The sequence below is a fragment of the Stegodyphus dumicola genome, chromosome 4 (assembly GCF_044657685.1).
Source record: "Stegodyphus dumicola isolate Sdum_Otavi_A_Nest chromosome 4, ASM4465768v1".
Lineage (NCBI taxonomy): Eukaryota > Metazoa > Arthropoda > Arachnida > Araneae > Eresidae > Stegodyphus > Stegodyphus dumicola.
Window position 1 is genome coordinate 154,207,073 of NC_140771.1, and position 21,868 is coordinate 154,228,940.

Here is a 21,868-nt window from a genome sequence, read left to right on the forward strand (position 1 = left end):
TAAACTAATGGAAATGAAGTTAAGTAATTTAGAAGCACTTTAGTAATGCAAATTTGATTTAGTTTAGATGAAAGAAAGATACTTATCTCAGAATTCCAGGCTTTCGTCGTGTATCCTCGCAGTGTCTGCTTTGTCACTCCCATCAACATTGGAACTTTGGAAAGGGTGTAGATTTTGTTGTAAAAAACAAACTTTCGAAGTAATTTACGTGCGGCCGCTTGCATCGGTGATCACAGCGCCCTTCTCCCCGCAATTTTGCATACATTATACGGCTGCAGGTTAAATTCTGCATTTACATAAACAACATTTTATCTTTTGGTAAGTTTATAATAGTCAAAAATTAAATTTATGATAATAACTTCAATAAATTTATAATTATTGTAAAGTTTTATTTACAGATATTAATTAATGACTTATGTTTGATATATTGACAAACCAGTATATTAATACTAATACTGATGTCAGGTAACGAAGTATTTAATTGTAAACAAGCCGTGTCCTGTTCTGGGAATCTAAACTATTTAAAAGCATTTTAAACTTATTTATCTGTTTTCCCTTTTTGTATTTCACGTGTTTCGCTGAGAGTTGAAAAGTGTTTACGGAGTGAAGAACGAAGTGAAATGAAAAATAGTTTCATCGAAGCAAAAGCGAAACTTGAATGTGTTATGTTGCTAACACAATTTAATTCACGTTTCTGAATTATTTCAGATCTGTTTGAACATCTGAATATTATAATGAACATCTTACACCCACAATTAGTGTGGATTGAAGACAGATGTTACAGAAAATTACCAATCAGAAATGTTGAGAAGAAATCAGAAGATGTCGGTAAGGGTATTCAAGATAATTAAGTACTTTGAGTGTTATTATGAAAATATTCTTTGTGAAGATTCAGTCAAGCACTCCTGCACTCCGTTTTCACTGCCTCAGTTAAAGTAAAAAAAAAAAAAAAAAAAAACTTTAAAATTGCTTTAACTGATTCTTTTTATGCTTATTTCCCCGTGGTCTAAAATTATTTTCCTTCTTCATCCCCATGTTGCTAAGTTAAATTTAAACATAATGCAACTTTAAGAACTTCTGACGGATAAAAATAATAAAGACATTTTGGAAGCACTTCCGCAGAGGACCCGGTAAATGTTAACATCGCCAACTTTGGAGATAATAGTTCAAACCTGGTAACCTAGCTAATTCATCCTATTCGCTTATGCGCAGGTTGTCGTTGTTCGCAGTTGGAGATTTATATTATTTTTCTTTTATTTATTATTATTTTTTCCGAATTTTTTAACAACGAATAGACAGAAATATTTTCGCGTAATTAAAGAAGTTTTCGTCGAAAGATGCCGGTTCTCGGGTCGTCAGTTCGGGATCAAAGGAAGAAATTATGGCGGGAGGGGTGAATGGTAATTTGTAACATGACTGTTCACGTTATGTTCTTAATTATTAACAGCTGTAAGCACGCAGATCCATGAGGTTTCCAACCCCTATAATAATTTTAAAATGTATAAAGTTCTAGTTTTATTAAAAATGCTACTGAAGAAAATTGGGTTACTGTTGAAGGTTATTTGTTTTGTGAAATATATTATGAAAAAGGATAGGTATTTGTTTCAACGTAAAATGCTTTAAGCTGTATGCAAGTAACTTGAAAAAAAAAAAAAAAAATACTTAAAACTATGTAAAATGGATATATTAAAGGTCATGCATTCATTAATTTATTACATGGGCATGGCTCTTACCGAAATACATCAATCAACAGGCAAAGTACTTAATAGTGAAAAAAGACATTTGTAATAGAAATATTAGTATTCTATATGAATTAGAGAAAATACATATAAGTATATTGTAAACGTAAGTATAAGAAAACTAATTGTTATTTTTTAAATGAATTTTTACTTCCCGTTATGTTTAATACATTGTTTTCTGTGCTAACTTGAATTTAATAGAAATTTATTTTCGTATATCACGTTTAATCTGTTAGTTTTATATCTACATACTTATTATCTGTGAATTTCTACTACCATTGTCTGCTAACTTGAATTTACATCACTAAAAACCACGTTTACAAAATATCACGCTTACGGCTCGGCTCAGCTTGGCGAGTAAAACTGAAACTGCGCCAAAGGTTTCTTTCCCGAAACGGCAACGGGTTCTCTGCGGATGAAAACCCGACACCGGAAAAAAATTTGATACATTGATTTTGTATTTGATATAAAGGCTGCTAAAGGACCTGTGAATACATAGTAGTCTAGAATTGCAAGCATTTTTTGATTAAAGGACAATAATCAATCAAAACTGTTTATTGAAATTACCTCAGTAAAATAATGTATCCATCATTCCATTTAACTGAAAACTATTTCTTTATTCTCAGAAATTATCTGCTGAAACTTTCCAAAAATGATTCCTGTAGTTTCAAGCAGTTTTGCACTACCATAGAGATAATAAAACTACCGTTGGTGTGTTTACTCTGTCCGCTTTCCAAGAAGTACTCGTCAGTTTTAGATGTTACAGAAGTGGCTGCTGTAAAAGGTCTTTTGTTGACAACTGTCAATGAGCTATTAAGCAGTAAATGATCTTCTTTATTTTTTAATTATGACAGCAATATAATCAAAACTTGTCAATGACTTACAAATCATACTGCTGCCATGTGGCTTTAAGATTTTAAATAGGGTTTGTCCTCTTGAGTATTCAGAGATGCTGCTTCAGTATAAGTGTGACTGTACATTATTCTGTTTATTTTGATGACAGTGGTTATTACTGTTTCACGTTTGTTAAATTGCAAAGTTAATATTAGGTTCTAATTTTGTATGTGTAAGAGAGGAGGTCTGGACAGCAGTCTTGTCAAGATTATCAACCGTATTATTAATATTACACCAATCTTGTATTACTATTCTAAGAGCAGTGCCAAGGGTTTGCTCAGTTATACTATTTGCATCCTTCTTCTGTGATTGTGTCTAAAAGACCAGATCATCCACAAATAAAAGGCAACTAATTTCCTCAACTGAGTTCAGAGCAGCAATTAAATCATTTATATATGTGTTGAAAAGGATGCAACTTAGTACCGATCCCTTAGTGAGACCAATCTGCCTGACAAAACTCCGAGATACTTTATTTCCAATGTGGACTCTACAGAAATGTTGGCCACTAAAAGAACAAATCCAGTTTAACATTTTATTTCTAATACCAGATCAGTAAAGATCTTATGGAACTACTCTGATATGCGCCCTCAAGTCGCCAAATTTCTCGCCAAACATTTTTGGCGAGAAACTCCACGCTGCCATATTACTATCTAAATTTTTTGTCTACATTTCGAACTTTAAGCCTAAAATGTCTCCAAAAACTTGGTTTTCGCACATGCAAAAACCACATTTTGAACACACAATTTAAGCTAAAAATCTGAAACAAAAACCAAAAATTTAGATAGCAAAAACGTAAAGTTTCTAACCAAAAATATTTGACAAGAATCCATGTACACAGCGATATGTTTTAACTTAAAAAAAACATCTACGAATAGCATAATCTAGGCAACGAACGAATCTACGAACTACTCACACCTCGCTTTAATAAATTAACATAGTAATAAATTTCAAAGAATACCATGTACACAGCATCCTGTTTAAACTTAAAAAAACATCTTTGGGTTGATCTTTGGATTATGGTAACTTGGCGAATTTTTAGCGAAAATTTGGCGACCAACTCTGCTACAGCAACCCTCTATTTTTTTTTTCCGCCGCCATTTTGTCTTCACGAAGTAAAGACATATTTCTTTTCTTTTTATTTACTGAACACTTTTTCCAACAATCTACTAGCCAAATTACACTTATACTAGAAATTTTATCTAACAAAACTGCTTACTCATGACAAATATTCACTGCAAAATTGGGAAAAAGTGCACAATCGCAAACTCCTTGCGCGTTTTTCACAATAAAACATACTCATAAACCATGTACACATCGACTTATTTTTACTTAAAAAACATCCCAGAATTGCACAAAAATGGCATTGCGCACACTCTTCACTACATCCATGTACACTGCTTTTTTCTCATACATAAGAAAAATTTCACGAGAATGCATGAAAATTTTGTGAATCTTTAAACCCGGTAAAAAGAACATATATGAAATTACCTGATCGCAAAAAAGTATATACCCTTTCCAAATATGAACATTTCCACATATAAAATAAATAAAATATCCAAAAACTTTTACCTCTAAATTATCTATTATATTATAAACGTCGCCAACGAATTCATACCGCAAACATTACAAATACTTAGTGTCAAATATTTAAATTATTTCCATGCACGTTTACTTCAACTAAAACGTATACCAAATTCCTACAAACATAAAATTCACAAAATAACTATCATTTAATTAAAATATCACTAAACCATGTACACGTCGACTTATTTTTACTTAAAAAAACATCCCAGAATTGCACAAAAATGGCATTGCGCACACTCTTCACTATATCCATGTACACTGCTTTTTTCTCATAAATTAGAAAAATTTCATGAAAATACTCAACGTATACTACTCAAACATATTCCAAAATACTACAAACATATAACTCACAAAATCACGATCATTAAATTAAAATATAATTAAATTAAAAACACTACTTAAAATATAAATAAGCACATACATTAAATTAATAAAATTAGATTACAATCCTAATTACTTTAAACTAAATCATTGCTAATAACAATTTCCAATAATACCATTTTAATTTATGTACTCCTTACATTTAGAACAATACATAAAAATAATATCCTCAAATGATTAAAAATACTAACTTACCTAATCTTCTTCAGAATCTTCATTACGTCGCTGCAGTACTACTGCTAATTTCTAAATCCTAAATCCAGTAGTCAACTGGAAGTCTATTCACCAAGTAATAAGAAATTAATAAAATTTCACCTATACTCAAACTACTTTCCGCAAACCACGTACCCTTCCTTACACTCCTTTTCACAAAATGTCCATTTTCACCGTATTTCTTGCACCGCCATTTAAACTTGTAATATCCTTCCTTTCACACAATCTCAACTTATCATTATTATCAGATAAACGCATTAAAAATTTAGAATTCACTTTACATAGAGCCATGCAATCCGAAAATTAATCAACACTATTTCACACAACACACAATGAAGCTTTTGCAAATTAACCCCCTTTTCCGATTAAAGAACTGTAATTCGTCCATTAATGTCACGTTTCACACAACACAGAATATAGCTAAATACGAAATTTCCAGATTTTCCCCCTTTTCCGATTAAACCACTGAATTTGGTCCATTAATGTCACATCACATATCTCATGATCTCTCATTTCCCTCACACAAAATAATGCGTAATAGGAACTGAGTGCTTCTCACATTATTACCAAAGTCCTAGGTAGTAAACTTTATCGCCTCCAAAATGTTGCCAAATTACCAGTTACCATATTCCAAAGATCAGCCCATCTTTGAATGGCACAATCTAGGCAACAAACGAATCTACGAATTACGCACACCTCGCTTTAATAAATTAACATAACAATAAATTTCAAAGAATACCATGTACACAGTGTTCTATTTCAACTTTAAAAAACATCTACGAATTGCACACACTAGATGCTACGCACTAATCAACAAAATAAACTAATAGAACTAAAATAAATTTCAAACAATTCAAAAAAACAACAATAACAACAGAAATTCTTACTAAAAAAACAATGAACATAACATTCTACAAAATAAGAATAAAATAAAATGTACTTACCATGAATTAATGCTTTTTCGAACAGCATTAATTCATGGTAAGTGCCAACTTCATACCGCCTTTAACATGACGCCACATAATCACCATCATATTTATATGACAATCAGGCACACTATTCAGAAAATTCATACTATGGTTCACAAATAAATAAAATCATAAATCTCTACTTCTATCATGCAACTAAAAATAATCTCCCAGACCCTCTTTCCACACCTCCAAATACCCACTGCCCTTCAACAGGATGGCCACGATGATATTTCCTTTTGCTGAACTTCAGTTCAACAACTTCTACCATTTTATCTTTCCCCTCTATCTTCGTGAACCAACGAGCTCCAGCGAAAGATTTTTCAACATCAACAGGGTTGCTATACAACATGTAATCACGTCAAAAACCAGCGCAGAACACATATAGCCACATTTGGTGAAATTAGGACGTATATCAGAGTTGTACCGATCTTATAAATATTATTGATCTTATAAAGATCTTATGAAATAACTTCTTCTCTCACACCCTATCATATGTGGATTTAAAATCATCATAAAGAGCCAAGAAGGAATTTCTGGCATCGAGCATCCTTTAAGACTTGAGCAAAATAGGTAACCTGTAAATTTTTCGATCAACATCTAGAAAATCTAGCCTGTTCCCATTACTAAACCAAAATACTCCAGATATCAATTAACCTTGCTTGAACCATCTTTCCATCACATATGTGAGTGATATACAGTGGAGGAAAAAAGTATTTGAATACGAAGTTATGCAATAATTTTATTGCAAATGGGGTAAATTAAATTTTTGAATAAGAACTACTTCACATAACTAATGCAATAATTTAAAAAAAAAAAAAATAGAGGGTTTGTTGTCACCCGTAACATGCAAATATTCAAGGGGAAAAAATTATTTGAAGTAAATAATTATAATCTGAAACTCAATCAAATACTAAAAGGAACATTTTATATTTCATAAAAAGTCTATTGTTGTCTATAATAGTTTGTAATCTTGTTATCCTTGATTCTACTAACTTTTTGTTTAGATCCGACAATATATTTTCCCATGTTTCCAAAAGAATATTTTTTAATTCATTTTTATTTGAAAATTTGTGTTTTCTAGCTTCTTGATCCCCCAACATACCGTAAATTCTCAATCAGATTGAGATCAGGTGGTTGAGATGAAGTGTTCAGTCTTTGGGGAACTTTATATGAGAGGAATTCTTTTGTAAATGTGATTAGCCTAGTATAGCTAAACTTAAGGAATAAATAGATCCATACCTAGCAGTTGCAGCTATTGCTTATATCCTAAAATTTAAACATTGCATTGAAATTGAAACTAAAAGCAAGAAAAAAGAAAGAGAGAGATAAAGGTGTTTATTATATATATATATATATATATATTGGAATATTTTTTTTAGAAAAATGTTTTAAAGTGACTCAACATGTTATGTATCAAATAAAAAGAGTAATTTTGGAAAACATCAGTGGTTTGCCCTAATGAAAGTTGCAATATTCATGAAATGCAGGTTACTGTAGGCAAGTTTGCCTTTCATCAAGTTTATGTTTTTACCAATAAAGAAAAGAAATTAATATCTGTGTACTGAAAATGCAAAGTTTTGATTCATACAGTCACAAGAATTAATTTGAGTCTGATATCTTTCATATATACTCGGTGATTTTCGACTCAATCTTTAGTGATTCTCTCCTTTTTCGTTTCATTTTGAAAATAATTTCAGAAAATTTAGATCTATTTGTATCTGGTATGTGTAAAAATACTTTGTAACCCTTATTTTCTTCTAATACAGTACAAAGTCCGTAATCCAGACTCGTCGGGGCTTCAACGATTCTGGATTAGGGTTTTTCCCAGATTATAGATTATCAATTTAAATCTGGTAAGATGGCATGCAGAAATTATACAATTAAAAATATGAAATTGTAATTTATGAAATAAAGAGCAATTATGATCTAAAGGGTATCAAAATTTACAAAAAAAAAAAAGCTTAATATTTATTTGTTTACTTTATTAAACATTTCTTTCAATGTACGTTGTTTATGTTGCTTTTTTTTTTTTTTTTTTTTTTTTTTTTTTTTTTTTGTGTGTGTGTGTGTGTGTGTGTGTGTGTGTGTGTGCTAATACTTTCTCTTTAATTTTATAAAAAGACGTAATTTCTTGTTCAGTTACAAAGTTCCACTGTTCAAGTCCTATAATTGCTGTGTTGAGAATACCAACTAACTTGTCAATAGAAATTTTTTTTGTTTTCAATACCCTCTCAGTCACCTTCTTCACTGTCAGAATCAATGAATGCGCGCATGCGTATCGGAAGCGCGCACTAAACGCGCATGCTTAAAGCATACAAAAAAAAGTTTGTGGCTTTGAGGTCCGGATTATAGATCATTCCGGATAATGGACGTCTGGATTACGAACTATGTACTGTATTGGAGTTGCTGTTTCAGGTACTTTTACACAAGGAATTGTGATATGTACTGTGCCATTTTCTATAAAACTTATAGCCCTGTAGAAGAACCATATTTACTATTTCTGAGTTAATGGAGGTACACTGCGGGGGGGGGGGGGGGGGGGGCAGTTCTATGTCCCGTTTTTCAAATTCAAATTTCGTCTTTCAGGTCTTGATTTAGGCAATATATATTAGATTTATATCTGTTCTATTCTAATATAGGTATTAAAATCAGACTTTTTCTGAAATGTCATGCCAATTTTTTTCCCTATTTCCATTCTACGACTTATCATACCTAAATACTAAATTTTGTAAAATTTGGGGCAAAATTTATAGAGAAATTCAAAAATTTATCTTGGCACATTTTTTTCAGTTTGCGCTTAGAATTAATTCACTTGGCAAACTTCTTAATTTATAGCAACCTCTTTGACTTTACCTTTTTTTTCTTTTCATTGTACACGAGTGGAAAAAAGTCATCATTCATACTTTCAAATAATTTTAACAAAGTGCATAAACCACATTTGGTGTTATTTATTGCTTTAACATATATGCCAAATTTCAAAATGCACCAATATGTAAATTCACATACATCTTAGAAAATTTTGAATAAAAGAACAATTTTTTGCAGGTGTGCCTAGAATACGTCTACTTTAAGATGATAAAAATTGTATAGGTTATAATACAAAAAATGTTTAAAACCCCAAATTTTAAAAATAAATTGTAAAAAATGTGCAAATTATATTTGGATTAGCCCTAAATTTTGAATTCTGGAAGAAGGAATCAAGTAAGTTGTATATAAAAAAGAGATATTAATAAATATATATCAAATTCAATTAACATTTAACAGCTAAAATTTTGAGAGCTAATTTTTTAAAAACTACTTGTGCGATTTTTTACAAGACTTGGTAATTTGGTATAATTTGAGTCGTAGAATCAAAATATGGAAAAAAAAAGGACATGCCATTTCAGAAAAAGTCCAATTTTGTGTCAAAATACCCATATTAGAACAATGCTATATATAAATCTAATACACATCCTAAGTCATGCTTTCGAGACATGAAAAACGCATGTTGAGTTTTGTCAATTGGCCCAGTAGAATGGGAGATATAAAATTGTCCTCCCCTTTTTTTTTTACCTTGAAAAATGCAATTAGTGCAAAGTTATTCTTACGAGGGCTATCCAGAAAGTAGATTACGTTTTGGAATAAAAAAATAAACAAAGTATAGGAAACAAATTTTATTATATACAGATGAAAGCCACACTCAAATACTACTTTTCTACATAGTCACCATACAAATTAAGGCATTTATCGTAGCGATGTACGAGCTTGGAAATTCCTTCGTCGAAAAATTCGGCCGCCTGCGCCTTCAACCACTTCGTTACCTCTTGCCTTCCATCTTGCACAAAACTTGTGGTAACCAAGCTTTTCGCTGATGATTTCGTGCAACAAACTTCGTGAAATTTGTGGAAAACTCAAAGAAAGTTCCGTTATTGTGAAATTTCGATTTTCACGGACTTTAGCATCGACTTTTTCGAGAAGTTCGGCGGTCACTATGCTGGGTCTCCCACTTCGATCTTCGTCGTGAACATTGGTTCGGCCATTTTGAAATCTTATGACCCACTGACGCACTCCACCTTCAGTGATAATGTTGTCCCCATACACTTCACGAAGCTGCCGATAGATTTCTATCGGTTTACAGTTTTTTGCAGTCAGAAACCTTATTACTGAGCGCACCTCGCAGCTCGCGGGATTTTCAATTAACGCAGACATTTCAAACCGTCACAGTATCTGAACGGAGCACAGCACGAACCTCTCACTAGCACGGCTAGATGCAGACTGAGCTGCGCAACGCTCTGACCCCAAGATGGCCGCGCTAGCCCCGCCCCTAGCGGACACAGACGGAAACGTAATCTACTTCCTGGATGGCCCTCGTATATCTAATTTTTAATGCATTAAATAAAAAAGTAATAGTTGTGGAACTGAAGTAGAACACTAACACTATTGCAATATTTAATATTTTCTATTATAATAAGTCTAAATATTTTACTTTCCGTATTCTAAAACTGAAAATTTGTAGAACTAAAGCATTTATTATTAACTGTGCATATATTTTATTTATTTCTCAGTATTTTAGAGAGTATGCATGTTTTACAAATGTTTCCGTTTTCTTTTCATGTAGTGGTTTCAAAAATCGCAATTGAAGATGAAGATGATGACTATAATAATTTGGGCATTAAATTTTTAAAAAGCAGATTTTTGGTGACAATTTCAGTACCAAATCCACTGATGAAGTATGTAAAATTTTCATATTTAAAAAATTATAATAGGTATATTGCTTAAAAAATGTGAAAGGTTTATGTTATGATGTTATAAAATGCTTAACAGTTTAGATGAGCAAGCATGCAATAAAAATCACTTGCAATAAATGATAAAGAAGAACTTTTGTTCCTGCAGTTCTCTAGTAATACTTTATTGGATAATAAAAGTCATATGGAATTATTAAACCTAAACACAGTACAAAGTCTGTGATTCGGAAAACATTTCTATCAATGTAAGTTGTTTAAGTTGCTTCGATTTTTGTGTTTTTGTGCTACCACTTTGGCTAATCTTTGGAATATGGTAACAGGTAGTTTGGCGATATTTTGGTAAGGCGATAAAGGTTACTAGCTAGGACTTTAGCAGTGTACATGGATAAAGTCAAGAGTGTGTGCAATGCCATTTTTGTGCAATTCTGGGATGTTTTTTTAAGTGATAACAGGTCGACGTGTACATGGATGATACCGTGTATGTGCAATTCTTAAAAGCTCAGCAAGCAGTGGGCAATTCTGCACTTTCTTCCAATTTCGCACCTAATCTTCGTCATGATTTAGCACTTTTGTTCCATAAAAGTTCTAGCAGATTGTTGGAAAAAAGTGTTGAGTAAAAAAAAAAAAAAAAACATGCCTTTACTTTGTGAAAACAAAATGGTGTCAAAAAAAAAAAAAAAAAAAAACTAGCAAATTGCTGTAGCAGGGTTGGTCCCCAAGAAATCGCCAAGTTACCATAATCTGAAGATTAACCAATACTTTCTCTTTAATTCTATAACCAAACATAATTTTTTGTTCAGTTACAAAGTTCCACTGTTCAAGTCCTGTAATTGCTGTGTCGAGAATACCGACTAACTTATAAATCGAAATTTTTTCGTTTTCAATAACATTCTCTGTTACTTTCTTCATTATTGGAAGCGTGCATGAGTGAACGCTTTACTGGCTTTACGCGCATGCGTAAGTTTGTGGCTTTGAGGTCCAGATTATAGATCATTATGGATAATGGATGACCGGATTATGGACTTTGTACTGTAGCAGACTTTGGATCAAAACAACAGGCAAGCATTAAATTCAGATAATTCTTCTAACCTCAAATAAATTAACTTTTTAAAGTATGGAAGGTATTTGCTGTCTATCCAAAAAACATGTTTGAAAAATTTGAGGGGAGAAATGCATGCAGCAGAACAGAATGTGGTAACCAAGGAAAGAAGTACAGATGTAATAATTTTTGGAAAAATGGAGATTATTTAATTTGATACACTTTTAACTTCCTGCCACTGTTCATGTTTCTTCTATACATCACATGCTAATGAGAATACCAGTTTAGCTTTGTGTAGCAGATGATTGTTGTTTAACTGAATTATTTCTGTCATTATTCTCTTATTAGCATTTCTTGACACATTTCCAAGCTGTACTCTCTTCAGCAGGAAATTATGAATGGCGGCTATTAAAAACTGCCAACATTTTTACACTATAAAATCTGAGATCTGTACACATCGAGACTTCGACAATTCCGGATTCAGGATTTTTCTAGATATCAGATTACCAATTTATATCTAGTGCGATCACATAAAGAAATTATGAAATTAATGTATGAAATAATAAATTATTTGTGACTTTAAGGGAATCAAAATTTATGGAAAAAATTTCAGTATTTATTGTTTTCTTTATTCAACATTTCTATCAATAAACCTTCTGTAATTTGCTTCATTTATAATGCTAATAATTTTTTTCTTTTTTATTCTCAACTACCTCTCTGATTTTCCTTCACTAATGGTAGCAATATTTTCTAAATATAGAACCATACTATAGATTTTGTTGTCCGCCATAATAATTGGAGTATTGTCATTGTTGTGAAAAACTTCTATTATATCTTCTTCATTTATTAATACTTTTTCACTGTCTTTATAAATTCTACTAATTGGAAAATTTTGTTTTTATTTGTGATATGTGATTACTGAAGCTACAGTGTATTGGTAGTCAAGCAGTGTTGAAAGCAAAAAAGTGATTCTCGTGGTTGCTATCAATGCCAAAATTAAAATTTAAAAAAATTAAAAAATCAGGACTCTCCAACTTGTTTTATTATGAAAAATATCAGATTTTCAAGCATAAAAAAATCTGATGTAAACAAAACATGACTTCCTTGTTATGGCCTGTTAAATTATATACATTTTTTGCTGTACTTCATTTAAATTATTTCCTCAAATCCCTCTAGGCAAGTTGAAAAATTGTAAATTTTGAAGTTGAATATCCTGGTCAATTTTTGTCATGTGGAGTGAAAGTCACGATTTCATTTTTTCATAATGAGTATGAAGCATTCCCAAATGTAAGTATAGAAACCAGAAGACAGCATTAAAAGTTAGATTTCGTAGTTTGTCCAACAATTTTTTATTTTTTAATTTGACATTGTCGAAACATGGATATTTTCATCAGTTGAAACATTTCTATAATTGGAAGTACATGACTAGAACCAGTGATGGTGAAAATAAAGGTGAGGTAAGTGTATGTCTATGTGCAATTATTACATATATTAAATTATGTGCAGGGGGGAAACGATGAAACTTAAATCATGCTTGAGTCATGGCCGAAAAGACTGTTGCTTAGTGCTGGTGGGAAAATCACAACTGGTATTTTTGTTCAAACATCATGTCTATTTTTTATAGAAACAACTATTTAAAAATATACTTCTCGTTAAAACTGATAGAACACTAAGGTTGCTAAACACTCCCCAGAATTTCAATACAGTCAAAAGTCGTTAATCCGGACTCGTCGGGACTTCGGCGATTCCGGATTATCGATTTTTCCGGATTATAGATCATCAGTTTAAATCTCGTAAGATGGCATGCAGAAATTATAAAATTAAAAATATGAAACCGTAATTTATGAAATAAAGAACAATTATGATCTAAAGGGTATCAAAATTTGCAAAAAGAAAAAGCTTAATATTTATTTGTTTACTTTATTAAACATTTCTTTTAATGTAAGTTGTTTAAGTTTTGCTTCGTTTCATGTGATAATACTTTCTCTTTAATTCTATTAAACAGACATAATTTCTTGTTCAGTTACAAAGTTCCGCTGTTCAAGTCCTATAATTGCTGTGTCAAGAATACCGACTAATTTGTCAATCGAAATTTTTTTGTTTTCAATAACCTCTGTCACTTTTCTTCGCTATCGGAAGCGAATTATAATGACGAGGAACTTGTTTTAAATCATATCAAAGACGAAGCATATCGAGATGAAATACTACATTTGGTAAGGAATTATAAGCCAAATAAAATAAAAACATCTGCGCTGAAGATAAGGATAGTGCTGACAAATCAACTTCCAATTCATTACACGCCCGCCGCCGAGCAGCGTGAAATTGATAAACAGATTTCGGATTTCAAAACATACTTTCGCTTTAGATGCTTTACATATTAACAAATATATATCGGAAATTCTATTTGATATAATCGAAAGTTTAAGCTTACTTTTATAAAATTGCTCTTACAGTCTGCAAAAAATAATAAGCCGGATGCAATTTGAAAATTAAGGAACAACGCAATCATCAACATTAACTGAAATAGATAATTATTTAGCTTATACGTCCATTATACATAAAATGCGCGCGCGAAAACGTATTCTGCACTTGCGCACACTCATATGCGCAGTCGTAAAAGGTCTTACGCACACGCGTGAACGCCTCTGCGAATGTGTCAACGCGGCGCATGCGCAGAAAGTTTTTAGTTTTGATGTCCGGATTATAGATCATTCCGAATTATGGGTGTCCGAATTAACGACTTTTGACTGTATACATAATTTACATTTTAGACAATGAAGAAGAAGGCAAAGCGAGAGACATGGTTAATTCAGGCAGCAGCCAGCGAGGATAAGTAATGCGTTCTCACTTCAGTCGTAGTTATAGTAAGAAAGTCGTTGTGTTAATTTTCAGCAGCAGCTGGGCTTCAGATGTTGCAGTGCAGAGAGTGTGGGGAAAGAATGAGGCAGAGTAACACAGCAAAGTGTATCCTTAAAAAGTGAGAATGCATTTAATTAAAATATATGACTTTGATTATGTATTGCCAAGACTGCAATTAAGTTAAATAAGTTTGCTATTACACTGTCTACCAAAAGTTAAGGAACAGCTTGTTTTTCAAAGCTCACCATTACAAAAATGTCAGTAGTGTTTAAATTCACAGTTCATATGCATGACAGTAACAAAGTTTAAGAAAATATATAGAAAAACAATAGCTACAACTTTTACTTTATAGAAATGAATGCTTATATAGGAGTTGGAGAAAAAACGCAAAAATTATATTTTTTGTTCACAAGAGTTGAAATTCAGTTGTTATTACAGTTTTGTGGACAATATCCAGGAGAAGTCGTTTGCCCGATTTGCGAAGGTGGTGGATGATCGGATGGATGGAATTGAAAATATCACAAGCTGATGCTGCTAGACATCTCAATGTCTCTTGTAGTGTGGTCCACCGACTGTGGAATCAGTTTGAATTCAAAGATTCTGCATCTAGAAGACATGTTCCAGGCAGACTTAGAGTTACAACACCTGCAGGAGATCGTCATTTAAATCTTATGGTCCGAAAGAGGAGTAACATTACTGTGCCTCAGCTCATGGCATATCATTTAGTGGCAACAGGAATCTCAGCTACTACAGTGTGCAGCTGCCTGCACAATGCAGGTCTATATGAAAGATGGCCAGATGTTTGTGTCCTCTTGACCCGAGGACACAAAGGTGTCCGTTTATTGTTGGGCAAGAGTCAGCAATGGGTGTCTATTCTCTTCACAGACGAGTGCAGGTTCACACTGGAGAGTGATTCAGGTCATCAGCTCATCTGGAAGAAACAACGCATCAGATAGAACCAATCCCATATTGTGGAAAGACACAGTTACAGAGGTGGTGGAATAATGGTTTGGACTGAGATCTCTCTTGGTGTTCACACTGACCTACGTGTGTTCCCTGAAGGAACTTTGACCAGTGTTAGATATTGAGATCCTTGATCAATATGTCCGCCCATATGTCGCTGCTATTGACCGTGGATTTCTTCTGATGGACGACAATTTGCAACCACACCGGTCTCGTGTTGCTGAAAAATATCTTAGGGTCACATTATGGAGTGGATGGAATGGCCAGCTGAATCCGATAGAGCATCTTTGAGACTACCTTGGGAGACAGGTTGCTGCTTTAAGCCATCCTCCAAGGTCGTTAGATGAGCTTGAACAAGGATTACTCTGTGTCTGGTCATTGCTTCCCATTTCTTTAACCAACACCATACATTGACAGCATGGAATGTTGCTGCGGCCAATGTATTGCAGCTAGAGGTGGACACATTCTTTATCACAACCTATTTTTGTAACGTTACCACCCAATTTTTCCTAAAAAAACTGTGATATACTCTCTCCAAGACTGGATTTCTCTCCCAAGAGTGCAATTTTTTGTAATTCATGTTTGTGTTGATCTTTAGAAACATTCTTTGTCGCATTCATTAAGGAACTGTTTAGTGAACATGTCCTATAAATTTCTTGTTTGTATGTTGCTTGATTCTCAAATTAGACACAAAAAACATGCTGTTCCTTAACTTTTGGAGGGCAGTGTATATACATAATAGCAAACTTCAGATAGATCTTCAGAAAGACCAACTTTGCAAGGCCAACTTTATTGTTCATGTTACTGTTATCTTTAAAGAAAATTGAATGAAAACACTAATAGTCTCTTTATAATCACCGAAATTTATAGGCTGGATAATAGTAGTAAAGTAGCTGGATGAGGAATATCAGGGAAGAGGACATTTCCATTTCTGCAGTATTCCAAAGTATTAGTTGCTAGTGCCTCGAAAACATTATTCTTATGTTCTATTTTGAAATCAATAGGCAGAACTCCTGCAAGAACAAAAGTAGCCTCATAGCTTAAAGCTCTATAACCACTAATAATACAAAGAATTCTCCATTGAATCTTTCTCAGATTTCTTTTGTTAACCTTATTTGCAAGAACATGTCTCCAAACACAAAAGCTGTATGAAATGAAAAGCAAAATACACTGCTTATATAATCAATTTCTTGACCTCATAGGTTACTCCAAAAGTATTTTTGGCAATTCAGTGAAAATAATTAATAATTTTTTAACATTTAGTTGAAAGGAATTCGATATGCTTTATGCATGTTAATTTTTGATCAAGTATGACACCAACACACTTAACACTTTCTACAAATTCCAACAAAGAATCATCAAATATGAAAGGAGCAATATTTTGTTCATCAAAATTTCTGAAAACAATCATAGCTTTACTTTTTGAAAGACTCAAAGAGAGTTTATGAGCGATCACCCAAATGGAGACAAAATCCATCATTGCTTCTCACAAAAGAGTATTAATCAAAATCATTCTTTGGAAGATTAAAAGTTGGTCTTTTGCAAATGCAGTTTTTAAACAGCCATCAAGATGACTTAAAAGATCATTTATTATTATGTTCTAAAAAGTAGGTTTGGAAACAGATCCTTTTTCCAGAGAATAAACTTTATCTTTGGACCCAAGCTAAAACTCGGTCCTCTTGTTTAAGAAGCTTATAAGCAGGTTATAGATATTATGTGGTATACCAGCATCTTTTAGAATTTTTAAGCTGGATTCAAGCATCATCAAAAGCACCTTTGATACCCAGAAAAATGAGAACTATTGTAAACTTCATATGCTTTCCATACTGCAAGATATTACTAAGGCGAATAAGGGCATCTTCAGCAGATTTCCAGGGAGTAAACTGAACTGAAAATCGTTATAAAAATGTATCTGGGTCAAATACCAGTTTATGTTATTAATGAAGAGAGTTTCAAGACATTTTCCCAAAGTAGGTAATAGGCTAATGCATCTAATATTATCAAGATGAGTTCTTTTATCTAAAGTTTTAAGCATCAAAACAACCCAAGCTCTCTTCCATTGTGTTGGGAAGACTCCTAATGATAAACAAAGATTGAAAAATCCAAGCAAAAAAGTGTTACCAACTGCATGAAAGTGCTGTATAATTTCATTGGAAAGAGAGTCTAGGTGATAATTAATTCTGTATTGTTTTAATCAAGTTTGATTTCAATAGTTGAGATTTTTAACTTTCATTTTGATCAGACTAGAAATATTAGTTCATCATATCAGATCACTTTATATACACGCATTTTTAAAAAACGTGGTTTTTTTGCAAGTAATAATACAACTATATGTACAGAATAATGAAACTTGTCAGGAAATACATAATTTAGGGGGTTGTGAATTCAAATTGGAACATCCTGAGCTTTTAAAACAATCTTTAAAATAGATATTTGAAAAATGTAAAAAATAATGTTGGTACTTTTCTGTTTCGCCAGCACAAATCCCGCCAAGCAGACTTTATTTGCAACAGCACACAGTATACACATAAAAAATGTTAACATATGTTATTTCTTAGAAATTTTTATTTTGAAGGCATAACATTTTAATATTGTTTAAAATTTTGTAAAAAAAAAACAATAAATAAAGACTATAAATATGTAAAAAAACATTAATTTAAGAATTTACTATGCTTTCTTGGTACAACATCCTGATTCACCGTTTCATATCACGGTACCCCAAATAATCTCATCTCACGTAAACTACGCTACAAAAATCTAATTATCTTCGCAATTATCTGCATTAATTTCAAGTTAAATCTTAATATGGAATAGAAGTTTAAATGCAAGAATCATTTTAATTCGTATGAATAGCTTACAGAGAAATTATGTAAAACCGCAGTGCTTTATTTTGCTAGTGCATTCTCATTAGAATTGATCAATTTAACCCTTAACTTTGCCTTTTCCATATTTTTGCCTTCGGGTGAGCAATGTCATTGCATCTTAATTGACTTAATTACCACAAATGGCCTTAGGGCATAAAATTGAACTATCTGGGTAAAAATTCTATGTGATTGTATGCCAGTATTGAAAGAAATAATCAATCTGATAAGAAATGGCTGTGACTTGTTTTGAAAATGAGGCGTGAAAGGTTAGCAGCAAGGATATTCCGTTTGGTATCGGTTGTACCATTTTTGGCGCCTTTATCGCTTGCGCTGGCAAAATGGAAAAGCACCATAATGTTTATGTGTTTAAATCCTTGTTTTTTTACATAAAACCACAATGCAATTTTTTTTTTTTTTTTTAAATTTCAAAAGAAAATTGCTTCCATAGCCTTTTTGAATTTTTTTTTTTTTTTTTTTTTTTTCATTTATTTCAGATTTTTTTTAGCCTAATGATTTTTCATTTGTAACCTATAATTCACACAACATCAGGTTGCACACCACATATTTTTGTTGTTCTTCTGTATACAAAATTTCCTGTAAATGAATGAAATGATTTTCTGTATCAACTTAACCTGCTCATAAAGCAGAAGCTATTATTATTATTAATCAGTGTATTGTTTTTCATAACCTTTGAAAATTTCAATTTCAAAACATGGAAAATGAATCTAATTGTTATGCAGAAATAATGCTATTTAAAGAGAAATTTATGATGCCATTTAAATTAGAAACAAAGGCTCTTCTTTTAAGTCGTAGAGACATTATTATTATTTTTTTTTAAGCAGGCGAGATGAGAAATGAGCAGTGCCTTCACCAGGACTCGAACCACGGGCCTCTTGAATACACGTCGAGTGTGCTGATCACTACACTATGAAGGCATGCCAAGAAGGCGGGAGAAATACCTTATAAAGTGATTAATAATCTCAATAAAATATTGCAGTTTAACTTGGAATATTTTAATTTAAAGGGGAAAGTGCTTCATTTTACATTAGATTGCAGTTTATTTCTAAATGTGTTGTCTAATATTTGTAGTAAAACGTTTTTAAATGAATATCACTTTTAAAAAACTTTCTTTAGAAGAATAATGTTTATGGACTATATTAATAAACGTAAAATTTTAGTTTTCATCAGAATGCGAGATTCAGACCAGTAATTTAAAAATTATTTTCTACAAAATTCTAACTTAAATTAATAGGCAGAAAATAGGAAATGATATAGACTCCTTTCAAGCTATAAAAAATGTTATTTAACATCAGAATTTCTTAAATTTGGTAATATATGTTGATAATTGTTGCCAATAAACTCATCAATGAGAGAGTATTTACGTTAAACAGAATTAGAGCCCTACTAAGGCACTTCCAGTTTTAGTCAAAATTTACACAAGTTCCTTAATTTTGTTTACCTGATAATTGTTTTCTTTTTCAGAGACTGAGATTTTTCAGTATAAATTAACATTTTGACTGAAAATGAAATTTCAAAACATGCAGGTAGTAATTGAGTCATTACAGACTGCCATAGTAAACAATGAGGAATGAAAGTTACAATGTGCCTGATTGGAATTTGCCCGACATTTCATTACAGGGATTATAAGGTATTTCTCCTGCCTTTGTCTTGTAGTGATCAGCGTGCTCGACGCATATTCAAGAGGTCCGTGGCTTGAGACCTGGCGAGGGCATTGCACATTTTTCATATCTTCTGCTATGAAAAATACCTAATGTCTCTAGAGCAGCGGTTCTCAACCTTTTGACTAACGCATACTATCTAAACAAAAATTTAAAAACATTAGTACCACCCCTACAATTTACTACTACCACCATCACTCTTGAACAAAACTCAGATCGCTTAAATTTACGAGTGTTAGAGAAAAAACTCAATCAGGATGTTGGGGTTTTAGTTTTTGAATTTAATAGTTAAAAATTAAAAATCTCAAAGGTTTCAGATTTTAAATTATGTTCAGAGGGGCGTTTTTTTAACGTTTTGTGTGTTACCTTTATTTATTAAATATCATGTTCTTCACACTTTAACCATAAAATTGAGTTCAACAGCAATGTCGCAAAATAATTTTAAAATGAGCATATCTTTAGAATTTCCGATACACAGTTGCGTGCGCTGGAGATAAAAAGGTTTTTACCCCCTTTAGAGTGTTGTCACTGCTCGCTTTTAAATTTTGAGTTTGTTAATCAAAAAATTAAATCGATAATAAAACAAATTTCAAATTTGGGCTTTAAGGTGCCCATATTCGCAGTAGGATTACGCTGTTCCAAATTGGATAGTTCTGGGTACCGTTGTTTTATCACAATGCGAGAAACATACATACGTTTATGCAGATTCTTCATTATTTAATTTCCTCAAATATAATACAGGGCGATAGTATTTGGTGGCAACGATTTGAAAAGTGATACAGCCTTTTAAAGTTTTCAGCGCAAAATCGTAAAACGAAAACAATAGTTCTTCAGGGACAAAGCCCCTTTGGACTAAAAATACTGTGCTTCTTTTGCGTACCACCTATTTTTCACCTACGTACCACTAGTTGAGAACCTCTGCTCTAGAGGGTTATTAATGCAAATTATATCTGTTTGCAGTGTAAGAAAAGAAACAAAAAAAAAAGTTTCTTGGACTTCAGTTTTCATTTTATAGCCATGCTTCAACCTGCTGTGACAAAAGCATGACCTTTATTAAGGTCAGATTTCAACCCACTGTGATCAGTGAATCCAGAAATTCTTCAAGGGTATGAGAAAAGATATGAATAGGGACTTGAAAAAGGGGAAATATAATCTTAAAATTTTTACTGTTATTAGAACAATCTAAATATAGGAATCTGCCACTTATTTGCACACATATTTCAAATATTACCAATTCCATCTCCACCGTAAGCAATTGGGACCACCTAGAGCAGTGGTTCTTAAACTGAGGTGCATGGATTATTAAATTTTTGATGGAAATTTCTGCCTGTGAGAAACTGGTGGGCTTTATGTCAACCTTTGGGATAAAGTTTGTAATAAAGTTATGACAGAGAAGAGTTTTCTAAGTATGCACCTGCTATTCTAAACTTAAAATGGGAAGAACTATATAAATTTTGAAAAAATGCTGTTAAAATAATACAAAAGACAAAGAGATATGAAATGCATCATTCTAAATCTAAATTGTGTGGGAAAAAATAAAAATAGCAAATCATACTTTCTGTTTTTCAATCTTTCTGAAGGCCAAGGAGTTTATGCCTGCTATGTTTTCTTTCTGCCTCTTTCAGTGATGAAACCAATGTGGCAAGTTACCTCTCCTTACAAATTTTTCTATTGTTTCTGATGATTATTGTTGCATTTTTACATTATTTGAGTACCACTTGCTATGAAATCTGGGAGCTGCTTATGTATTTTGTAGTTTGTTATATTTTTCCTTATTCATTCAGAAAATTGTTCTCTTTACAAATTTTTCTGTTGTTTCTGATGAGGGTGGTGGTGGTGGTGGTGTATTTAATTATGGCAAAGCACACTAGGGCTATCTGTCTAAAAGGAGGGATGCCTTCGTGGAGGACTTTCTAAGGGAAACTGGCTCGTATACACGTTACACATGGGGAAAACCA

General features: G+C 32.3%; 1 protein-coding gene across 2 annotated transcripts in view; it reads left to right on the forward strand.

The window, feature by feature from the left end:
• Positions 1 to 614: 614 nt before the first annotated feature.
• LOC118187625 (activating signal cointegrator 1 complex subunit 1) overlaps positions 615 to 21,868 on the forward strand; it is a 100,414-nt gene continuing 79,160 nt past the window's right edge. Inside the window, exons 1-2 of one of the 2 annotated variants that reach the window (XM_085815620.1) lie at positions 615 to 828; positions 10,380 to 10,491. In XM_085815620.1, coding sequence (XP_085671746.1) covers positions 735 to 828; positions 10,380 to 10,491 — 206 coding nt within the window. In that variant the 5' untranslated portion in view covers positions 615 to 734. Of the gene's footprint in view, positions 829 to 1,366; positions 1,401 to 10,379; positions 10,492 to 21,868 lie in introns of those variants that run through there. The other variant, XM_085815621.1, reaches the window with a different exon arrangement.